The 22,295-nt window shown below is 48.5% G+C and overlaps 2 protein-coding genes and 1 pseudogene across 2 annotated transcripts in view; 2 read left to right on the plus strand and 1 right to left on the minus strand.

The window, feature by feature from the left end:
- LOC142196122 (uncharacterized) overlaps nucleotides 1-22,295 on the plus strand; it is a 783,446-nt pseudogene that overhangs the window by 522,918 nt on the left and 238,233 nt on the right.
- Nucleotides 1-22,295, minus strand: part of LOC142196229 (uncharacterized) — a 203,216-nt gene that overhangs the window by 102,220 nt on the left and 78,701 nt on the right. The window contains 1 exon segment of the mRNA XM_075266444.1: nucleotides 9,650-10,330. Coding sequence (XP_075122545.1) covers nucleotides 9,650-10,330 — 681 coding nt within the window.
- Nucleotides 1-22,295, plus strand: part of RPL31 (ribosomal protein L31) — a 364,588-nt gene that overhangs the window by 29,885 nt on the left and 312,408 nt on the right. The window lies entirely within an intron of this gene.

A 22,295-nucleotide genomic window follows, 5' to 3' on the forward strand; every position in this document is an offset into this window, starting at 1 on the left:
ACGCCTCCATCTTCAACAGCAACCAACTCTTCTGCGTATTCTTCCGGCTGGGGGTCACACTCCAGCGCCTGCGCAGTCGGCTCTGCCATCGGGATGCAAGCAAGAGCCAATTGCATAGGACAGCCAGCGGCCATTTTTTTGGAAGCCTCTACGCGTGCATGCGCAGTACGCTCCTGTTGTTCTATGGAGATATGACCAGTAGAGATGAGCGAACAGTAAAATAGTCGATATTCGTTTTGAATAGCCGCTCAATATTCGACTATTTGAACGAATATGGAACCTTATTATAGTCTATGGGGAAAAATGCTTCGTTTCGGGGGATCCCACCATTCAACTCAGGAGAGTCACCAAGTCCACTATCACACCCCAGGAAATGATGCCAACACCTCTACAATGCAACTGGGACAGCAGGGGAAGCATGTCTGGGGACATTTCACAAGCCCAAGTCACTGTATTACGTCGGGATCCCTGTCAGCTTGCGATATGTGGGAGCTGACTTTTTCCCATAGGAATACATGGACCAGCGTTGATTGGCCATAGTACAGCATTCATCCAATCAATGCTGCTTCTGCTGGAGGAGGCGGAGTCTAAGATCCATCTACAGCAGTTTCCATTGTGGTCCGATCTCAGATGTAGCAGTGCTGACACAGCACTGCTACACGGAGAAGCGGCAGAGCTGAGTGTGCAGCATGGTTCAACGCACACTCAGCACACTGAACCATCCTGCACACTCAGCCACATTCAGGCCCAGGCCGCGAACCACAACTACCGCTATTATACTCAGGGGTCTTTTCAGATCCCCGAGAATAATAATTGGAGCCCCAAGACAGTTGAGGGAACATAAACACTGTTAATCACCTCACCTGGATCCGGGCTTATATGGTAATGTCCCAGACCACGTGACTTCTAGGACATTACCAGAAAGGCCTGAAGCCTGTGCTAGGAGTAACACCGGATCCTAGAGAGGTGAGTAACAGTGTTTATTGTTATTTCACCTTCCCTGGGTCTCTGATTATTATACTCCAGGGTCTAAAAGACCCCAAAGTATAATAATAGTTCATGGGTGGTCCACAATGGGGTATAATAGAGTTGGGTAGGCAACTGTGGGGCATAATAGAGGCCGCAGGAGACGCTGTGGGGCATAATTCCAGGTGCAAGGGACATTAATTAAAACGTTGATTGGGCACATTACAAATGAAAGGGGCATTATATATATATGGGGGGGTTGGGTGCGTGGAGAAGTGAGGAGTCAAAGATATCTGTGTTGCAAACTTTACAGGGTCAAGTCACAGCTGCAAGAACTGGTCATGGCAGTCCAAGGGGAAGAGACAGAAAATGTGGGAAGACGTCTCCTGTGAGTAACAAAATATTACAGTGAATGCACTACAGTAATGTTACTACTTGCACCCCAACCCCACCCCCCATATTCAGTTTTCAGTCGGGGGGGGGGGGGGGTGTCTTTTGATCGTCTACCTCAGACAGCACCGAGGCTAGGCTCACCACTGCAATGTATAAAAGAAGAAGAAAACACAAGATGGATGAAAGGCTCTTACCCTTCTCGGACACTGATATGGGGATCTCCAGGCCACTCGTCCTTCTACTGTCATCACTGTCCTGTAAAGATCCAACATGAAGGACGTGAGAAGAAGAAGATCCGGAGTTTATGTTGATAACTTGCGGGTCAATGATACCTTCTATTATACATGACAGTAATGTGTTATCCTTAGCAGCAGCTGACTGGCATTGTGCTGTTATTTAGTCCATGATTTCCATCTACACTGCACAACTAGACATTTATCTACACTTAAGTGCAAAAGTAGGAAAAAAGTGATTAAAACCGCATAGGTTTCATTGTGGCTGACATGTTTCGACACGTCTGTGTCTTACTCATAGCCCAATTGGGCTATGAGTAAGACACAGACGTGTCGAAACATGTCAGCCACAATGAAACCTATGCGGTTTTAATCACTTTTTTCCTACTTTTGCACTTTTGTTCCTGTCTATGGAGTGTTTTTTAATCATTATGGATTAAAAGTTATTTTTTAAAGAAATATTCCTGGTAGAGCGGATCCTTCTATCAATTCATTTTGTCTGTACCTATACACAAGCCTTAGTCTGAGGTTTGGATCGTGCACCCAGGTTACTTGAAATCGACAAGCCAAAGGAAGGTGGTAAGCTATAAGCTTTCTTTTTTTCTTCTATTTATCTACACTGAAGATCAACTACCAAGTCGATGTCCAAACAGGTGGAAGTTCACCACAATCTATTATGGAACCAGAAACCATTTGTAGCCACGACCGAGCACAGCCAACAATATCATCCAATAGAGCGGACACTCCACTGCTGCTGAGACGTGTAGTAGAAAGCTTCATGGCATCAATCTATAGAGGATTTACAGACATCTCAGCTTCATCTACCTGAAATAGACGGAAATCAGGGACTAAATAACAGCACAATGCCAGTCAGCTGCTGCTAAGGCTAACACATTACTGTCATGTATAGAAAGAGTCATTGACCTGCGAGTTCTCCACATTATCTTACTGCTGTACATATCATTAGTTCTGCATCTTCTAGAAAATCGCAACGTCAGTTATCACTGCGGAAACCCTGGAATATTCTGTGCAGGGAAAATAAGCCAGAAAGTCCAGAGAGGAAAACTCTGCCGACCTGTGGAAAGTGTTACAGAGAGGAAAACAAACAGCAGCGGCAGCGGCTCTTCTGTGATAGCGGGAACACTGCTGAGAATAGTGGCGGAGGTCCCAATATCATCTAGTCACAGCGGCCACTTAATATCATCTGAGACAGAGCATGAATTGTTTGGGGTCATTAAAAGCCCAAAAGATTCGGAACATTCAGGTCAAATCCAGATCTAAATGAACCGATTTGCTCATCTCTAGTCTGAGATCCTCCTTAGTTGTCCAGTTTTCCCCAAATACCATATATCATCATTACATTCACACAGACAAAGATACAGGAACAGCGGGGAGTAGTCGCCCATTATATACAGAGCGAGGGGCAGTCGCTGTATACGGAGAGTGCGGGGCGGTCAGTATATATACTGGGGGTCCTTTATCATTTTCACTTTTTATACCTCGGCATTCTGTGCACCTAATTTACTAAAAAGGCTCAATTGTGTAAAAAATTTTGCACAAAATTCACCTAAACTTGTGATTCCCCTACTGTCAGATATTTGGGGTGTTTTACACTACTCATGTCCTGGACTGCAGTCACATGTCTATTTTTTGCCACCTTTTTAAAAACAGGGAATTTCATAACCGTATTGTAAAATGTTACCCCAGATAGGCCACGCCCACTATCCCCAACAATACAGTAAAGTGAGGAATCTGCTGTAAAATCCTTCAGAATAGACACAAACACCTGATCCATTTTACACACAGAGGAGGAAACTTACAAGAAGGGGCAGAATTAGAAGGAGAAGGTACAAGAGGCCGATAAATGCCCCAGTGACTGGAGCAGCATTGCTGGGGTCTCTACAGTTACCATGCTGGGAGTTGTAGTCCTGCAGGAGCGGTAAGATGGAAGTGTTCCTGCGGCTCTGTACAACCGCCATCATCTCCTGACAGCCTGCGGCTGGGGGTTGTAGTCTCTGACTAGCCAGCTACTGTAATGTGTACAGGGCACAGGTCTATCCAGTAGTGAGGTGAATGCACTGACCTGCAGGTTAATAGCGCCCCCCACTGACACCGCTCACACAGCCACAGAGTCAGAGCAGGAGGAAGAATCCAACTTCAAGGAGGAGGAACCGGTCATGTGACAGCAGGAAGGGAAGGGGCGGAGCTAGCTAGTGACTGACAACTGAGCTGTGGGTGCAGGTGTCAGGTAGTCAGACTACAGATTTACTGAGATTGGGCGGGACAGTCCATGCAGTGGTGATCTATATGATCTGAGCTGCAGTAGTGCAGACACAGGGATCAGAATGTAATGAAAGGCCCCAAAATAATATACATACCTCCCAACTTTTGAAGAACCGAAAGAGGGACAAAATAAGGCAAATTAGCCACGCCCACTTTTGTGTTGACTCCGCCCATTCGTTAATTTTTCATGTGCCCGCACACAGTATAATCCTCCTACAGTCACCCATAAATTATATGTCCCCCTCTATCTTTCCCCTAGTTTCATATACACCCTTCATCTGCCCCCAGATTCATGTCCCCTCCATCTCTGCCCTCAGATTCATGTCCCCCATCTCTGCCCCCAGATTCATGTCCCCTCCATCCCTGCCCCCCGATTCATGTCCCCCATGTCTTCCCCCAGATTCATGTCCCCTCCATCTCTTCCCCCAGATTCATGTCCCCTCCATCTCTTCCCCCAGATTCATGTCCCCTCCATCTCTACCCCCAGATTCATGTCCCCCCATGTCTGCCCCCAGATTCATGTCCCCTCCATCTCTACCCCCAGATTCATGTCCCATCTCTTCCCCCAGATTCATGTCCCCCCTCCATCTCTGCCCCCAGATTCATGTCCCCCCTCCATCTCTGCCCCCAGATTCATGTCCCCCCATCTATGCCCCCAGATCACGATTTGGGTGACATGTCCTACGGTCCCGGTTGGAGAGAGGTATGTCCCGATTCAGGTCAGCTCCTTGCTTCAGCCGCATATGTGTCAGCGAGAGAGGTGCGCAGAGAGCGGCGAGGGAGCGGAGGAGAAGGTAAGTTTAATGTGGAGGTGGAACCGTGAAACTGGGGGCAGAGATGGAGAGGACAGCATGACACTGGGGGCAGAGATGGAGAGGACGGCATGACACTGGGGGCAGAGATGGAGAGGACGGCATGACACTGGGGGCAGAGATGGAGAGGACGGCATGACACTGGGGGCAGAGATGGAGAGGACGGCATGACACTGGGGGCAGAGATGGAGAGGACGGCATGACACTGGGGGCAGAGATGGAGAGGACGGCATGACACTGGGGGCAGAGATGGAGAGGACGGCATGACACTGGGGGCAGAGATGGAGAGGACGGCATGACACTGGGGGCAGAGATGGAGAGGACGGCATGACACTGGGGGCAGAGATGGAGAGGACGGCATGACACTGGGGGCAGAGATGGAGAGGACGGCATGACACTGGGGGCAGAGATGGAGAGGACGGCATGACACTGGGGGCAGAGATGGAGGGACATGAATCTGGGGGCAGAGATGGAGGGGACATGAATCTGGGGGCAGAGATGGGGGGACATGAATCTGGGGGCAGAGATGGAGGGACATGAATCTGGGGGCAGAGATGGAGAGGACGGCATGACACTGGGGGCAGAGATGGAGAGGACGGCATGACACTGGGGGCAGAGAGGGAGGGACATGAATCTGGGGGCAGAGATGGAGGGGACATGAATCTGGGGGCAGAGATGGGGGGACATGAATCTGGGGGCAGAGATGTGGGGACATGAATCTGGGGGCAGAGATGTGGGGACATGAATCTGGGGGCAGAGATGTGGAGACATGAATCTGGGGGCAGAGATGGAGGGACATGAATCTGGGGGCAGAGATGGAAGGACATGAATCTGGGGGCAGAGATGGGGGGACATGAATCTGGGGGCAGAGATGGAGAGGACATGAAACTGGGGGCAGAGATGGGGGGACATGAATCTGGGGCAGAGATGGGGGGACATGAATCTGGGGGCAGAGATGTGGGGACATGAATCTTGGGGCAGAGATGTGGGGACATGAATCTGGGGCAGAGATGTGGGGACATGAATCTGGGGGCAGAGATGTGGGGACATGAATCTTGGGGCAGAGATGTGGGGACATGAATCTGGGGGCAGAGATGGAGAGGACATGAAACTGGGGGCAGAGATGGGGGGACATGAATCTGGGGGCAGAGATGGAGGGACATGAATCTGGGGGCAGAGATGGGGGGACATGAATCTGGGGGCAGAGATGGAGAGGACATGAAACTGGGGGCAGAGATGGGACATGAATCTGGGGGCAGAGATGGGGGGACATGAATCTGGGGGCAGAGATGTGGGAACATGAATCTGGGGGCAGAGATGTGGAGACATGAATCTGGGGGCAGAGATGGGGGGACATGAATCTGGGGGCAGTGATGGGGGGACATGAATCTGGGGCAGAGATGGAGGGGACATGAATCTGGGGGCAGAGATGGAGGGACATGAATCTGGGGGGCAGAGATGGAGGGACATGAATCTGGGGGCAGAGATGGAGAGGACATGAAACTGGGGGCAGAGATGCGGGGACATGAATCTGGGGGCAGAGATGCGGGGACATGAATCTGGGGGCAGAGATGTGGGGACATGAATCTGGGGGCAGAGATGTGGGGACATGAATCTGGGGGCAGAGATGTGGAGACATGAATCTGGGGGCAGAGATGGAGGGACATGAATCTGGGGGCAGAGATGGGGGGACATGAATCTGGGGGCAGAGATGGAGGGACATGAATCTGGGGGCAGAGATGGGGGGACATGAATCTGGGGGCAGAGATGGGGGGACATGAATCTGGGGGCAGAGATGGAGAGGACATGAAACTGGGGGCAGAGATGGGGGGACATGAATCTGGGGGCAGAGATGGAGGGACATGAATCTGGGGGCAGAGATGGAGGGACATGAATCTGGGGGCAGAGATGGGGGGACATGAATCTGGGGGCAGAGATGCAGAGGACATGAAACTGGGGGCAGAGATGGGGGGACATGAATCTGGGGGCAGAGATGGGGGGACATGAATCTGGGGGCAGAGATGTGGAAACATGAATCTGGGGGCAGAGATGTGGGGACATGAATCTGGGGGCAGTGATGGGGGGACATGAATCTGGGGGCAGTGATGGGGGGACATGAATCTGGGGCAGAGATGGAGGGACATGAATCTGGGGGGCAGAGATGGAGGGACATGAATCTGGGGGCAGAGATGGGGGGACATGAATCTGGGGGCAGAGATGGAGAGGACATGAAACTGGGGGCAGAGATGGGGGGACATGAATCTGGGGGCAGAGATGGGGGGACATGAATCTGGGGGCAGAGATGGGGGGACATGAATCTGGGGGCAGAGATGTGGAGACATGAATCTGGGGGCAGAGATGGAGGGACATGAATCTGGGGGCAGAGATGGAGGGACATGAATCTGGGGGCAGAGATGGAGGCGACATGAAACTGGGGGCAGAGATGGAAGGGGGACATGAAACTGGGGGCAGATGAAGGGTGTATATGAAACTGGGGGAGAGATAGAGGGGGGACATATAATTTACGGGTAACTGTAGGAGGATTATACTGTGTGCGGGCACATGAAAAATTAACGAGTGGGCGGAGTCAACACAAAAGTGGGTGGGGCTAAATTTTGTCCCTCTTTCAGTTCTTCAAAAGCTGGGAGGTATGCTGAGGTAATACTGCAGTATATATGATATATCAGCTATATACTGCAGTGTGTGAGGTAAATACATGAGAGGACTGTGTGACTGTATATATCCTGAGGTAATACTGTAGTATATATGATATATCAGCTATATACTGCAGTGTGTGAGGTAAATACATGAGAGGACTGTGTGACTGTATATAACCTGAGGTAATACTGCAGTATATATGATATATCAGCTATATACTGCAGTGTGTGAGGTAAATACATGAGGGGACTCTGTGGCTGTGGTTTGCTGCATGTAGTGATCATTCACCGTATACTGCTGCTCAAACTGACTCCGACATGTGCAAAAGTATCACATAACAACCATGAAACAAGGGAGAGGCTGTCAGGTGATGCTACAACGTCACAGGCAGTGTCATAGTCATACACACGTCTACCATCGCAGAAGAGTCTGTATTTCCTGGTGAAACAAAATGGTGGCCATTTTCTCACAGTACGGCCATTTTTTTTTTTTGACCAAAGTAAATTACACTGCAATTCTATGGCCCTTGGGATTATCTGCACAATCCCCAGTGATGTAGCTGCCTGCTCTCAGAGGGGGAGGGAGGGGCTGGAAGCAGCTCTGAGTTGTTTGTGTCTGATAAGTAGCGGAGCTTCTCAGATAGGGGAGGTGAGAGCTCCGGGATTTCTGAGCTCTTATCAGCCGGTTTAATTGAATTTGGCTGATAAGGGCTGAGATAGGGAGTCCATTACCTGTGTATGTAATGCAAACTGACTTAAATCCAGCTCTGCTACATCAGCTTCACACTCTGGTAATTCATTTACAACCAATCCTGTGCAAGTGAAACCCCACCCACCAATGTGCTGAGAAAAGCAGGAAGTGAAGAGAGCACAACACCCTGCAGGTTATTGAACAAGCGTCATGGGAATACCCCTTTAAGGCTTAATATCTCTGTCCCTAGGCACAACTAGAGAGACCTATGGAAGACGCCGAGCCTGTTATTTCATCGGCCATATTCACACAAGACTAAAAACCAGCCGTCACATGAACATTTCCCAGTCAGTGACCGTCTACGTTACTATTCAGCTCTGTTTTTATGACAAGGTGTTTGTGAGGTCCAGTAACAAAATACATCATGTCCTATTTCTGGCCATATTACACAGGTCACTTATGGACTCAATTCTATGAGGGATCCATGAAAAATGAGTGACCAATGGATGCAAAATGGCTGTGAGGAACGGATATTTTATTTGTTTGTTTTTTTTAAATGGTCTGTGTGAATACATCCTTTCTTATCCTGTGTAAGGGGGTTAACAGTTCCGATCCCTACACCCACCCCAATCACTCCCCGCCCCTGCAGATATCACTATTCCGAGGAGAACCAATGGACCCCTACTCACACCCTCATGGAAAGTGACACATTTCATTTACGATACACAAGAGATCTCAAAAACAACCAAAATTATGAAAAAGATCTTAAAACTTTATTATCACAAGTAAAATAATCCATATACAGAGGAAAAACTAAATAAAACATTGTGAGCCTGTCTGAGCGAAGCAGAAGGAACCTGCACCAAGGGGGCAAATACTTTATATCATATAATGGTAGACGAGGATTTCCCAAAAAAGACCATTAAAAAGGAACCAAATTATAATTTTCAGAACTATTAATAGTGGAGAGTCGGCCCAGTAAGGCACATTAGTAGGTGCCGGTCCTGGCAGGTGTCCACTCCATGGTGGCAGCTTCTAACTCTGGAAATACAACTCCATGTTAGGCTGAGGGGATATCTTTTGTGGACAGCTACCCGAAAAGACTTCTCAAATCTTCAAAATATTTGGAAAGTCCACGATGTACAAGATGAAGAATGAAAATTATTTACACAAAGAGCCAGAAGTAGTTGTCTCCATGGCCTGTGTAGTGGCCGGGGCAGTCACTGCAGCTCAACGACCCTTGACTTTACTCGGCCACTACACAGGGCGAGGTGCCAGCTGCTTACAGCCCGGTGTTATGTATAGAATGGGCACTGGAAGCGGCTCCATACAGCTGATCGATGAAGGAACTGGCAGGTGACCCCATCAATCAGGTTTTACGGCCTAGACTATTCCAATGGCAGGCCATAAAATCTGTATTCTTAGACAACCCTTTTAATATGGCTGCCCAGAGGGATAACAATGAAAACTCAAATACTGCCTAAAACACTTCTCAAATTCTGAATACATAATTTTTTTTTATAAAAATCATTATTTACCATTTAGGACATGGCACTGGATTCCTTCTTAGCTCCAAGCATGACATTTTTCCCACATTCAGGACATGAAGATTACTTCTCTCCTGTGTGAGTTCTCTGATGGTTTTGAAGAGTACTTTTATACTTAAACCATTTCCCACATTCTGAACATTGAAATGGCTTCTCCCCAGTGTGAACTTTCAGATGTACTTTAAGATTGGACCTCAGACTAAAAGACCTTCCACATTTAGAACATGTATATGGTTTCTCTCCTGTGTGAGTTCTCTGATGGTTTTGAAGAGTACTTTTATGCATAAAACATTTCCCACATTCTGAACATTTAAACAACTTCTCCCCAGTGTGAACTTTCAGATGTACTTTAAGATTGGGCCTCCGACTAAAAGACCTTCCACATTTAGGGCATGTATATGGTTTCTCTCCAGTGTGAATCCTCTGATGTCCTTTAAGATGTGATTTGCTAATGAAACATTTCCCACATTTAGAGCATTTATATGGCTTCACTCCTGTGTGAATTCTCTGATGTTCCACAAGAGCTGATTTTGTAGCGAAGGATTTCCCACATTCTGTACATGTGAATGGCTTCTCTCCTGTGTGAGTTCTCTGATGATCAAGAAGAACAGATTTTCTACTAAAAGATTTCCCACATTCTGTACATGTAAATGGCTTTTCACCTCTGTGAATCTTCAGGTGTCTGGCAAGACTACATTTAGTTTTAAAATGTTTCCCACATTCTGAACATGGAAAAGTTTCCTCCGGTCTATCTCCAGAACTTTCCATGACAATTTGTGACAGATTTTCTTCTATTTCATAACAAGGAGATAAAAACTGAGATCCATGAGGGCCACTCATACAGTCTTCATCTGAAAAAAAAAAAAAAAAAAAGTACATTTTTTTTATTCTATACCATGAATAATCCACCAGATTAATTGCTCAGATGCCATGAGATCTCAGGGTACCATGGGGTTGCTATAGAGGCTTGGCCAAATACAGAGGAAGGTTCTATATACAGCAATACAGAAGAAGTGTTACAGTACATGGTACAAAGGATCAAGTGATCTCAGTTTCAAGTCTCGTTTTGAGACAGTAAATACATAAAAAATAAAAGTTTGCAAAAATTGTGTAAAACAAATTGACTCCTCCTCAACTTGAAGCCTTTCCATAGAGGGTAATGATACAGATCGCCTTTCCAGACGATGTTTTTTTGAGCTGAGATAGGGACATACTGATATCTTTAAGAGAATCATCCTGAAAACCGAAAAAGGATGCTTTAATAACCAAAGTGAAAACATTCCACGTAAATGGCTGCCATACCCACCATATACTCCTTGACCCATGCTACGTCGTCTCTAGTGGAAGCTTCCTCCAAGGGAGGGCCTCTACACTGACGGCAACGTGACCAGTCATAGCCTAGGATAGAACCGGCAATTAGTCATGCCACTATAGGGGATGGAAAGAATTCAGCTTTACCTTAAAACGGGAGAAAAAAAATTGTTCCTTTTGCCTCCTCCTAAGCCTCAGATCCCATAGAGGCAGACTAGGCTGTGAAAAGAATGCTGTTGTGCAGAAGAATCGGGCCCGACGGCTTCCTGCCGCCAGAGCCTAGGCCGCACCGGAAGAGCGCACCCGGAAGTCGGTCCCAGCAGAAACCGGCTGGCACAGGAAAGGTCCGCTAGCGAGCGGCGGCCAGCACTGAAGACAGTTCAGAAACATGAAGATGTCGGCCGTGAGTACCACAGAAGAGGAAGGAGGGAGGAGGGAAAGAAGGAAGGTTTGGGAGACAGAGTCCTCTTTCACCTGTCCTGGTCCACACAGATCACAAAAAAAAAAAAAAAAAAAAAAAAAAAAAACACGCAGGGAGTCAAGCCATGTGTCTTTCATTTCGCTAATTCAAAATTTGCCTGTCCTAACAGCACACAGGGGCAGAAAATACCCCGTATTGTGCCACCGGTAAGGACGACAGGGAAATAATGGTATTTATCCAATACGGTGAAGGGGAAAAAAAAAAATAAAGTAGTTACCACAATGAGCAAAAAGTTATTAAAAAAATTGCAGATAATTAAAAACTGGTGTCAACAAAAACTACAACTTACCTTACAAAAAAAACCTCATTTGTAGCTCAGTCAACAAGAAAAGTTACAGACAACAGAATAGGGATTCTCCGAGCCAAATGCTTATTATAGTTAAAGGGATCCTATCATTTAAACACTTTTTTTTCTAGTTGACACGTCGGAATAGCCTTAAGAAAGGATATTCGTCTCTTACCATTATGAGTCGCCTCCGGCCCGCCGTTCGGTAGAAATACAGATTTTTCACCGGTATGCAAATGATTTCTTTCACAGCACTGGGGGCGTCCCCAATGCTGCCAGAGAACTCTCTCCAGCGACGCCTCCATCTTCAACAGCAACCAACTCTTCTGCGTATTCTTCCAGCTGGGGGTCACACTCCGGCACCTGCGTAGTTTGCTCTGCCACCAGGATGCAGGCAAGAGCCAATTGCACAGGACGGCCGGTGGCCATTTTTTTTGGAAGCCGTTACGCGCGGAGATATGACCAGTAGAGATGAGCGAACAGTAAAATATTCGATAATCGTTTCGAAAAGCCGCTCAATATTCGACTATCCGAATGAATATCGAACCCCATTATAGTCTGTGGGGAAAAATGCTTTGTTTCAGGGGATCCCACCATTCGACTCAGGAGAGTCACCAAGATCACTATGACACCCCAGGAAATGATGCCAACACCCTGGAATGCAACTGAGACAGCAGAGGAAGCATGTCTGGAGGCATCTAACAAGCCCAAGTCACTGTATTATGTCGGGATCCCTGTCAGCTTGCGATATGCGTGAGCTGACTTTTTCCCATAGGAATGCATTGACCAGCGTTGATTGGCCGAATGCTGTACACTGGCCAATCAACGCTGGTTCTGCTGGAGGAGGCGGAGTCCAAGATCCATCCACAGCAGTTTCCATTGTGGTCCAATCTCAGATGTAGCAGTGCTGACACAGCACTGCTACACGGAGAAGCAGCAGAGCTCAGCACACACGGAGATGCAGCAGAGCTGAGTGTGCAGCATGGTTCAGTGTGCTGAGTGTGCGTTGAACCATGCTGCACATTCAGCTCTGCTGCTTCTCCGTGTAGCAGTGCTGTGTCAGTACTGCTACATCTGAGATCGGATCACAATGGAAACTGCTGTGGACGGATCTTAGACTCCGCCTCCTCCAGCAGAACCAGCATTGATTGGCCGAATTCTGTACACTGGCTAATCAACACTGGTCAATGCATTCCTATGGGGAAAGAAAGTCAGCTTGCGCATATCACAAGCTGACAGGGATCCCGACCAGATAAAGCCCCAAAGAGCTGGGTGAGTGACATTCCGCCCTAAATAAAGGTAACCCCTAGCTAACCCTCCTGTACATCTGTCCCTGTCTCACAGTCACATAGTTCACAGTCTCAAATTAATCGAATGTTAAATTCACCATTCGTCTAAAGTGGAGGTCGCCTGATTTCGGCCGCCAATTCCTTTTTCCGATGCCTCTGTTGTCGTAGTTCCTGTCCCACCTCCCCTGCACAGTTATTGGTGCAAAAAAAAAACGCGCTAGGGAAGGTGGGAGGGGATACGAATTTTTACTGCGTTTGCCTCGTGGTATTCGATTGTAATCTAATACCTCGAATGGCCTGAGATTCAATCGAACGGTGTTCTCTCATCGCTAATCACCAGAAATAATACAAAAAATTATCCATTTTGGAAAGAGAAGATAAAAATTACAAAGAAAACCTTAAAAGGATCTTGTCATTAGAAACCTTTTTTACAATAAATACACTAAGGAATAGTCTTAAGAAAGGTTATTCTTCTCTTACCTTTATTATTCTGATCCGCACCGCCGTTCTAGAGGAATATCTTCTTTCTTGCCTATGTAAATGAGTTTTCTGGCAGGGGTGTCCCCTTTGCTGCTTGAAAACTCTCCAGCGATGGCCTCTGTCTTCTTCACCTTCTCCGCCTCTTCTTCCGCGCTCCTCTCCTGTTTGGCCACAGGAAAATGGCAGACAGACATGCACAGTCAGCGCTTTTGGACCAAGAGAGGAGGAGCGCGAGAGAAAAGGTGGAGGCGTTGAAGACGACAGACCATCACTGGAGAGTTTTTAAGCAGCCCTGGGGATGTCCCTGTGAGAAAACTCATTTACATAGGGAAGAAGAAATTCCTCAGGAAGGGCGGTGCAGATCAGATTAATAAAGGTAAGAGAAGAATAACCTTTCTTAAGACTATTCCTACGTGTATTTATTGTAAAAAGGGTTTCTAATGACAAAATTCCTTTAAAGATATAAGACAGACAATACCCAACACATGAGGCACAGACAGAATCATCCAGAATAAGGCCACGCACCCCAATGTGCAGCTCATCCATTGCCTCGTCCAGGATACCACATACTGGGGCGTAGATCAACGACAATTCACCAAACTGATTATTCACCTAAGACATGATTCCCCCTCAGCCCTCAACAACCCAAACAGCAGAGTCACAAGGAGAGAGAAGGATTTACATACACACCGTCTGCAATGCAGGGCCGCACCTCTAATGAGGCGAGGTGAGGGGGCCGTCTCGGGCGGCACTTTCAGTGGGGCAGCAATTTGACTAGTTTATTTTTTAGTTTATTTTTTCTAAACTAGCGCAGGACAATCCACTGTGAAAACGAACTGAGCGGCCCTGTCCTGGGCTGGCTTAGACCGTCTCAGCACAGGAGGTGTCCTCATGCAGCAGCAAGGGATCGCAAGGGAGGTAAGTAAATTTTTGCAAAAAATATTTTTAATAGGCCGCTACCAGCTGGTGTATCCCCAGCAGGTAGTGGCGTATTTACCTACCTCCCCGGGCCTGGTTATGGCATGGGCAGACACAGGCCCAGGCCGCGAAACACAACTACCACTATTATACTCAGGGGTCTTTTCAGATCCCCGAGAATAATAATCGGAGCCCCAAGAGAGGTGAGGGAACATAAACACTGTTAATCACCTCACCTGGATCCGGTGTTACTCCTAGCAGGCTTTGGGCTTATATGGTAATGTCCCGGACCACGTGACGTCTGGGACATTACCACAAAGGCCTGAAGCCTGTGCTAGGAGTAACACCGGATCCTAGAGCGGTAACAGTGTTTATTGTTACTTCACCTTCCCTGGGTCTCTGATTATTATACTCCAGGGTCTAAAAAGACCCCAGAGTATAATAATAGTTCATGGGTGGTCCACAATGGGGCATAATAGAGTTGGGTGGGCAACTGTGGGGCATAATAGAGGCCGCAGGGGCCGGTGTGGGGTATAATTCCAGGTGCAAGGGACATTTATAAAAACGTTGATTGGGCACATTATCAGTAAAAGGGGCATTATATATAGATATATGGGTCGGGTACGTGGAAAAGTGAGGAGTCAAAGATATCTGTGTTGGAAACTTTACAGGGTCAAGTCACAGCTGCAAGAACTGGTCATGGTGGTCCAAAGGGAAGAGACGGGAAATGTGGGAAGATGTCTCCTGTGAGTAACAAAATATTACTGTAGTGCATTCACTGTAATGTTACTACTTGCACCCCAACCCCACCCCCCATATTCAGTTTTCAGTCGGGGGGGGGGGGGTGTGTCTTTTGATCGTCTATCTCAGACAGCACCGAGGCTAGGCTCACCACTGCAATGTATAAAAGAAGAAGAAAACACAAGATGGATGAAAGGCACTTACCCTTCTCGGACACTGATATGGGGATCTCCAGGCCACTCGTCCTTCTACTGTTATCACTTTCCTGTAAAAATCCAACATGAAGGACGTGAGAAGAAAGAAGATCCTGAGATTATGTTGATAACTCGCAGGTCACTGATACCTTCTATTATACATGACAGTAATGTGTTAGCCTTAGCAGCAGCTGACTGGCATTGTGCTGTTATTTAGTCCAGGATTTCCATCTACACTACACAACTAGACATTTATCTACACTGAAGAGCAATTACCAAGTTTATGTCCAAACAGGTGGAAGTTCACCACAATCTATTATGGAACCAGAAACCATTTGTAGCCACGACCGAGCACAGCCAACAATATCATCCGATAGAGCGGACACTCCACTGCTGCTGAGACGTGTAGTAGAAAGCTTCATGGCATCAATCTATAGAGGATTTACAGACATCTCAGCTTCATCTACCGGAAATAGACAGAAATCCGGGACTAAATAACAGCACAATGCCAGTCAGCTGCTGCTAAGGCTAACACATTACTGTCATGTACAGAAAGAGTCATTGACCTGCGAGTTCTCCACATTATCTTACTGCTGTACATATCATTAGTTCTGCATCTTCTAGAAAATCGCAACGTCAGTTATCACTGCGGAAACCCTGGAATATTCTGTGCAGGGAAAATAAGCCAGAAAGTCCAGAGAGGAAAACTCTGCCGACCTGTGGAAAGTGTTACAGAGAGAAAAACAAACAGCAGCGGCAGCGGCTCTTCTGTGATAGCGGGAACACTGCTGAGAATAGTGGCGGAGGTCCCAATATCATCTAGTCACAGCGGCCACTTAATATCATCTGAGACAGAGCATGAATTGTTTGGGGTCATTAAAAGCCCAAAAATTCGGAACATTCAGGTCAAATCCAGATCTAAATGAACCGATTTGCTCATCTCTAGTCTGAGATCCTCCTTAGTTGTCCAGTTTTCCCCAAATACCATATATCATCATTACATTCACACAGACAAAGATACAGGAACAGCGGGGAGTAGTCGCCCATTATATACAGAGCGAGGGGCAGTCGCTGTATACGGAGAGTGCGGGGCGGTCAGTATATATACTGGGGGTCCTTTATCATTTGCACTTTTTATACCTCGGCATTCTGTGCACCTAATTTACTAAAAAGGCTGAATTGTGTCAAAAATTTTGCACAAAATTCACCTAAACTTGTGATTCCCCTACTGTCAGATATTTGGGGTGTTTTACACTACTCATGTCCTGGACTGCAGTCACATGTCTATTTTTTGCCACCTTTTTAAAAACAGGGAATTTCATAACCGTATTGTAAAATGTTACCCCAGATAGGCCACGCCCACTATCCCCAACAATACAGTAAAGTGAGGAATCTGCTGTAAAATCCTTCAGAATAGACACAAACACCTGATCCATTTTACACACAGAGGAGGAAACTTACAAGAAGGGGCAGAATTAGAAGGAGAAGGTACAAGAGGCCGATAAATGCCCCAGTGACTGGAGCAGCATTGCTGGGGTCTCTACAGTTACCATGCTGGGAGTTGTAGTCCTGCAGGAGCGGTAAGATGGAAGTGTTCCTGCGGCTCTGTACAACCGCCATCATCTCCTGACAGCCTGCGGCTGGGGGTTGTAGTCTCTGACTAGCCGGCTACTGTAATGTGTACAGGGCACAGGTCTATCCAGTAGTGAGGTGAATGCACTGACCTGCAGGTTAATAGCGCCCCCCACTGACACCGCTCACACAGCCACAGAGTCAGAGCAGGAGGAAGAGCCCAACTTCAAGGAGGAGGAACCGGTCATGTGACAGCAGGAAGGGAAGGGGCGGAGCTAGCTAGTGACTGACAACTGAGCTGTGGGTGCCGGTGTCAGGTAGTCAGACTACAGATTTACTGAGATTGGGCGGGACAGTCCATGCAGTGGTGATCTATATGATCTGAGCTGCAGTAGTGCAGACACAGGGATCAGAATGTAATGAAAGGCCCCAAAATAATATACATACCTCCCAACTTTTGAAGAACCGAAAGAGGGACAAAATGGGGCAAATTAGCCACGCCCACTTTTGTGTTGACTCCGCCCATTCGTTAATTTTTCATGTGCCCGCACACAGTATAATCCTCCTACAGTCACCCATAAATTATATGTCCCCCTCTATCTTTCCCCTAGTTTCATATACACCCTTCATCTGCCCCCAGATTCATGTCCCCTCCATCTCTGCCCTCAGATTCATGTCCCCCATCTCTGCCCCCAGATTCATGTCCCCTCCATCCCTGCCCCCCGATTCATGTCCCCCATGTCTTCCCCCAGATTCATGTCCCCTCCATCTCTTCCCCCAGATTCATGTCCCCTCCATCTCTACCCCCAGATTCATGTCCCCCCATGTCTGCCCCCAGATTCATGTCCCCTCCATCTCTACCCCCAGATTCATGTCCCATCTCTTCCCCCAGATTCATGTCCCCCCTCCATCTCTGCCCCCAGATTCATGTCCCCCCTCCATCTCTGCCCCCAGATTCATGTCCCCCCATCTATGCCCCCAGATCACGATTTGGGTGACATGTCCTACGGTCCCGGTTGGAGAGAGGTATGTCCCGATTCAGGTCAGCTCCTTGCTTCAGCCGCATATGTGTCAGCGAGAGAGGTGCGCAGAGAGCGGCGAGGGAGCGGAGGAGAAGGTAAGTTTAATGTGGAGGTGGAACCGTGAAACTGGGGGCAGAGATGGAGAGGACAGCATGACACTGGGGGCAGAGATGGAGAGGACGGCATGACATGGGGCAGAGATGGAGAGGACGGCATGACACTGGGGGCAGAGATGGAGAGGACGGCATGACACTGGGGGCAGAGATGGAGAGGACGGCATGACACTGGGGGCAGAGATGGAGAGGACGGCATGACACTGGGGGCAGAGATGGAGAGGACGGCATGACACTGGGGGCAGAGATGGAGAGGACGGCATGACACTGGGGGCAGAGATGGAGAGGACGGCATGACACTGGGGGCAGAGATGGAGAGGACGGCATGACACTGGGGGCAGAGATGGAGAGGACGGCATGACACTGGGGGCAGAGATGGAGAGGACGGCATGACACTGGGGGCAGAGATGGAGAGGACGGCATGACACTGGGGGCAGAGATGGAGAGGACGGCATGACACTGGGGGCAGAGATGGAGAGGACGGCATGACACTGGGGGCAGAGATGGAGAGGACGGCATGACACTGGGGGCAGAGATGGAGAGGACGGCATGACACTGGGGGCAGAGATGGAGGGACATGAATCTGGGGGCAGAGATGGAGGGGACATGAATCTGGGGGCAGAGATGGGGGGACATGAATCTGGGGGCAGAGATGGAGGGACATGAATCTGGGGGCAGAGATGGAGAGGACGGCATGACACTGGGGGCAGAGATGGAGAGGACGGCATGACACTGGGGGCAGAGAGGGAGGGACATGAATCTGGGGGCAGAGATGGAGGGGACATGAATCTGGGGGCAGAGATGGGGGGACATGAATCTGGGGGCAGAGATGTGGGGACATGAATCTGGGGGCAGAGATGTGGAGACATGAATCTGGGGGCAGAGATGTGGAGACATGAATCTGGGGGCAGAGATGTGGAGACATGAATCTGGGGGCAGAGATGGAAGGACATGAATCTGGGGGCAGAGATGGGGGGACATGAATCTGGGGGCAGAGATGGAGAGGACATGAAACTGGGGGCAGAGATGGGGGACATGAATCTGGGGCAGAGATGGGGGGACATGAATCTGGGGGCAGAGATGAGGGGACATGAATCTGGGGGCAGAGATGGAGGGGACATGAATCTGGGGGCAGAGATGTGGGGACATGAATCTTGGGGCAGAGATGTGGGGACATGAATCTGGGGGCAGAGATGTGGGGACATGAATCTTGGGGCAGAGATGTGGGGACATGAATCTGGGGGCAGAGATGGAGAGGACATGAAACTGGGGGCAGAGATGGGGGGACATGAATCTGGGGGCAGAGATGGAGGGACATGAATCTGGGGGCAGAGATGGGGGGACATGAATCTGGGGGCAGAGATGGAGAGGACATGAAACTGGGGGCAGAGATGGGACATGAATCTGGGGGCAGAGATGGGGGGACATGAATCTGGGGGCAGAGATGTGGGAACATGAATCTGGGGGCAGAGATGTGGAGACATGAATCTGGGGGCAGTGATGGGGGGACATGAATCTGGGGGCAGTGATGGGGGGACATGAATCTGGGGCAGAGATGGAGGGGACATGAATCTGGGGGCAGAGATGGAGGGACATGAATCTGGGGGGCAGAGATGGAGGGACATGAATCTGGGGGCAGAGATGGAGAGGACATGAAACTGGGGGCAGAGATGCGGGGACATGAATCTGGGGCAGAGATGCGGGGACATGAATCTGGGGGCAGAGATGCGGGGACATGAATCTGGGGGCAGAGATGTGGGGACATGAATCTGGGGGCAGAGATGTGGAGACATGAATCTGGGGGCAGAGATGGAGGGACATGAATCTGGGGGCAGAGATGGAGGGACATGAATCTGGGGGCAGAGATGGGGGGACATGAATCTGGGGGCAGAGATGGGGGGACATGAATCTGGGGGCAGAGATGGAGAGGACATGAAACTGGGGGCAGAGATGGGGGGACATGAATCTGGGGGCAGAGATGGAGGGACATGAATCTGGGGGCAGAGATGCAGAGGACATGAAACTGGGGGCAGAGATGGGGGGACATGAATCTGGGGGCAGAGATGGAGGGACATGAATCTGGGGGCAGAGATGGAGGGACATGAATCTGGGGGCAGAGATGGGGGGACATGAATCTGGGGGCAGAGATGCAGAGGACATGAAACTGGGGGCAGAGATGGGGGGACATGAATCTGGGGGCAGAGATGGGGGGACATGAATCTGGGGGCAGAGATGTGGAAACATGAATCTGGGGGCAGAGATGTGGGGACATGAATCTGGGGGCAGTGATGGGGGGACATGAATCTGGGGGCAGTGATGGGGGGACATGAATCTGGGGCAGAGATGGAGGGACATGAATCTGGGGGGCAGAGATGGAGGGACATGAATCTGGGGGCAGAGATGGGGGGACATGAATCTGGGGGCAGAGATGGAGAGGACATGAAACTGGGGGCAGAGATGGGGGGACATGAATCTGGGGGCAGAGATGTGGAGACATGAATCTGGGGGCAGAGATGGAGGGACATGAATCTGGGGGCAGAGATGGAGGGACATGAATCTGGGGGCAGAGATGGAGGCGACATGAAACTGGGGGCAGAGATGGAAGGGGGACATGAAACTGGGGGCAGATGAAGGGTGTATATGAAACTGGGGGAGAGATAGAGGGGGGACATATAATTTACGGGTAACTGTAGGAGGATTATACTGTGTGCGGGCACATGAAAAATTAACGAGTGGGTGGAGTCAACACAAAAGTGGGTGGGGCTAAATTTTGTCCCTCTTTCAGTTCTTCAAAAGCTGGGAGGTATGCTGAGGTAATACTGCAGTATATATGATATATCAGCTATATACTGCAGTGTGTGAGGTAAATACATGAGAGGACTGTGTGACTGTATATATCCTGAGGTAATACTGTAGTATATATGATATATCAGCTATATACTGCAGTGTGTGAGGTAAATACATGAGAGGACTGTGTGACTGTATATAACCTGAGGTAATACTGCAGTATATATGATATATCAGCTATATACTGCAGTGTGTGAGGTAAATACATGAGGGGACTCTGTGGCTGTGGTTTGCTGCATGTAGTGATCATTCACCGTATACTGCTGCTCAAACTGACTCCGACATGTGCAAAAGTATCACATAACAACCATGAAACAAGGGAGAGGCTGTCAGGTGATGCTACAACGTCACAGGCAGTGTCATAGTCATACACACGTCTACCATCGCAGAAGAGTCTGTATTTCCTGGTGAAACAAAATGGTGGCCATTTTCTCACAGTACGGCCATTTTTTTTTTTTGACCAAAGTAAATTACACTGCAATTCTATGGCCCTTGGGATTATCTGCACAATCCCTAGTGATGTAGCTGCCTGCTCTCAGAGGGGGAGGGAGGGGCTGGAAGCAGCTCTGAGTTGTTTGTGTCTGATAAGTAGCGGAGCTTCTCAGATAGGGGAGGTGAGAGCTCCGGGATTTCTGAGCTCTTATCAGCCGGTTTAATTGAATTTGGCTGATAAGGGCTGAGATAGGGAGTCCATTACCTGTGTATGTAATGCAAACTGACTTAAATCCAGCTCTGCTACATCAGCTTCACACTCTGGTAATTCATTTACAACCAATCCTGTGCAAGTGAAACCCCACCCACCAATGTGCTGAGAAAAGCAGGAAGTGAAGAGAGCACAACACCCTGCAGGTTATTGAACAAGCGTCATGGGAATACCCCTTTAAGGCTTAATATCTCTGTCCCTAGGCACAACTAGAGAGACCTATGGAAGACACAGAGTCTGTTATTTCATCAGCCATATTCACACAAGACTAAAAACCAGCCGTCACATGAACATTTCCCAGTCAGTGACCGTCTACGTTACTATTCAGCTCTGTTTTTATGACAAGGTGTTTGTGAGGTCCACTAACAAAATACATCAGGTCCTATTTCTGGCCATATTACACAGGTCACTTATGGACTCAATTCTATGAGGGATCCATGAAAAATGAGTGACCAATGGATGCAAAATGGCTGTGAGGAACGGATATTTTATTTGTTTGTTTTTTTTAAATGGTCTGTGTGAATACATCCTTTCTTATCCTGTGTAAGGGGGTTAACAGTTCCGATCCCTACACCCACCCCAATCACTCCCCGCCCCTGCAGATATCACTATTCTGAGGAGAACCAGTGGACCCCTACTCGCACCCTCATGGAAAGTGACACATTTCATTTACGATACACAAGAGATCTCAAAAACAACCAAAATTCTGAAAAAGATCTTAAAACTTTATTATCACAAGTAAAATAATCCATATAC

This window comes from Leptodactylus fuscus, chromosome 2, assembly GCF_031893055.1.
Source record: "Leptodactylus fuscus isolate aLepFus1 chromosome 2, aLepFus1.hap2, whole genome shotgun sequence".
NCBI lineage: Eukaryota > Metazoa > Chordata > Amphibia > Anura > Leptodactylidae > Leptodactylus > Leptodactylus fuscus.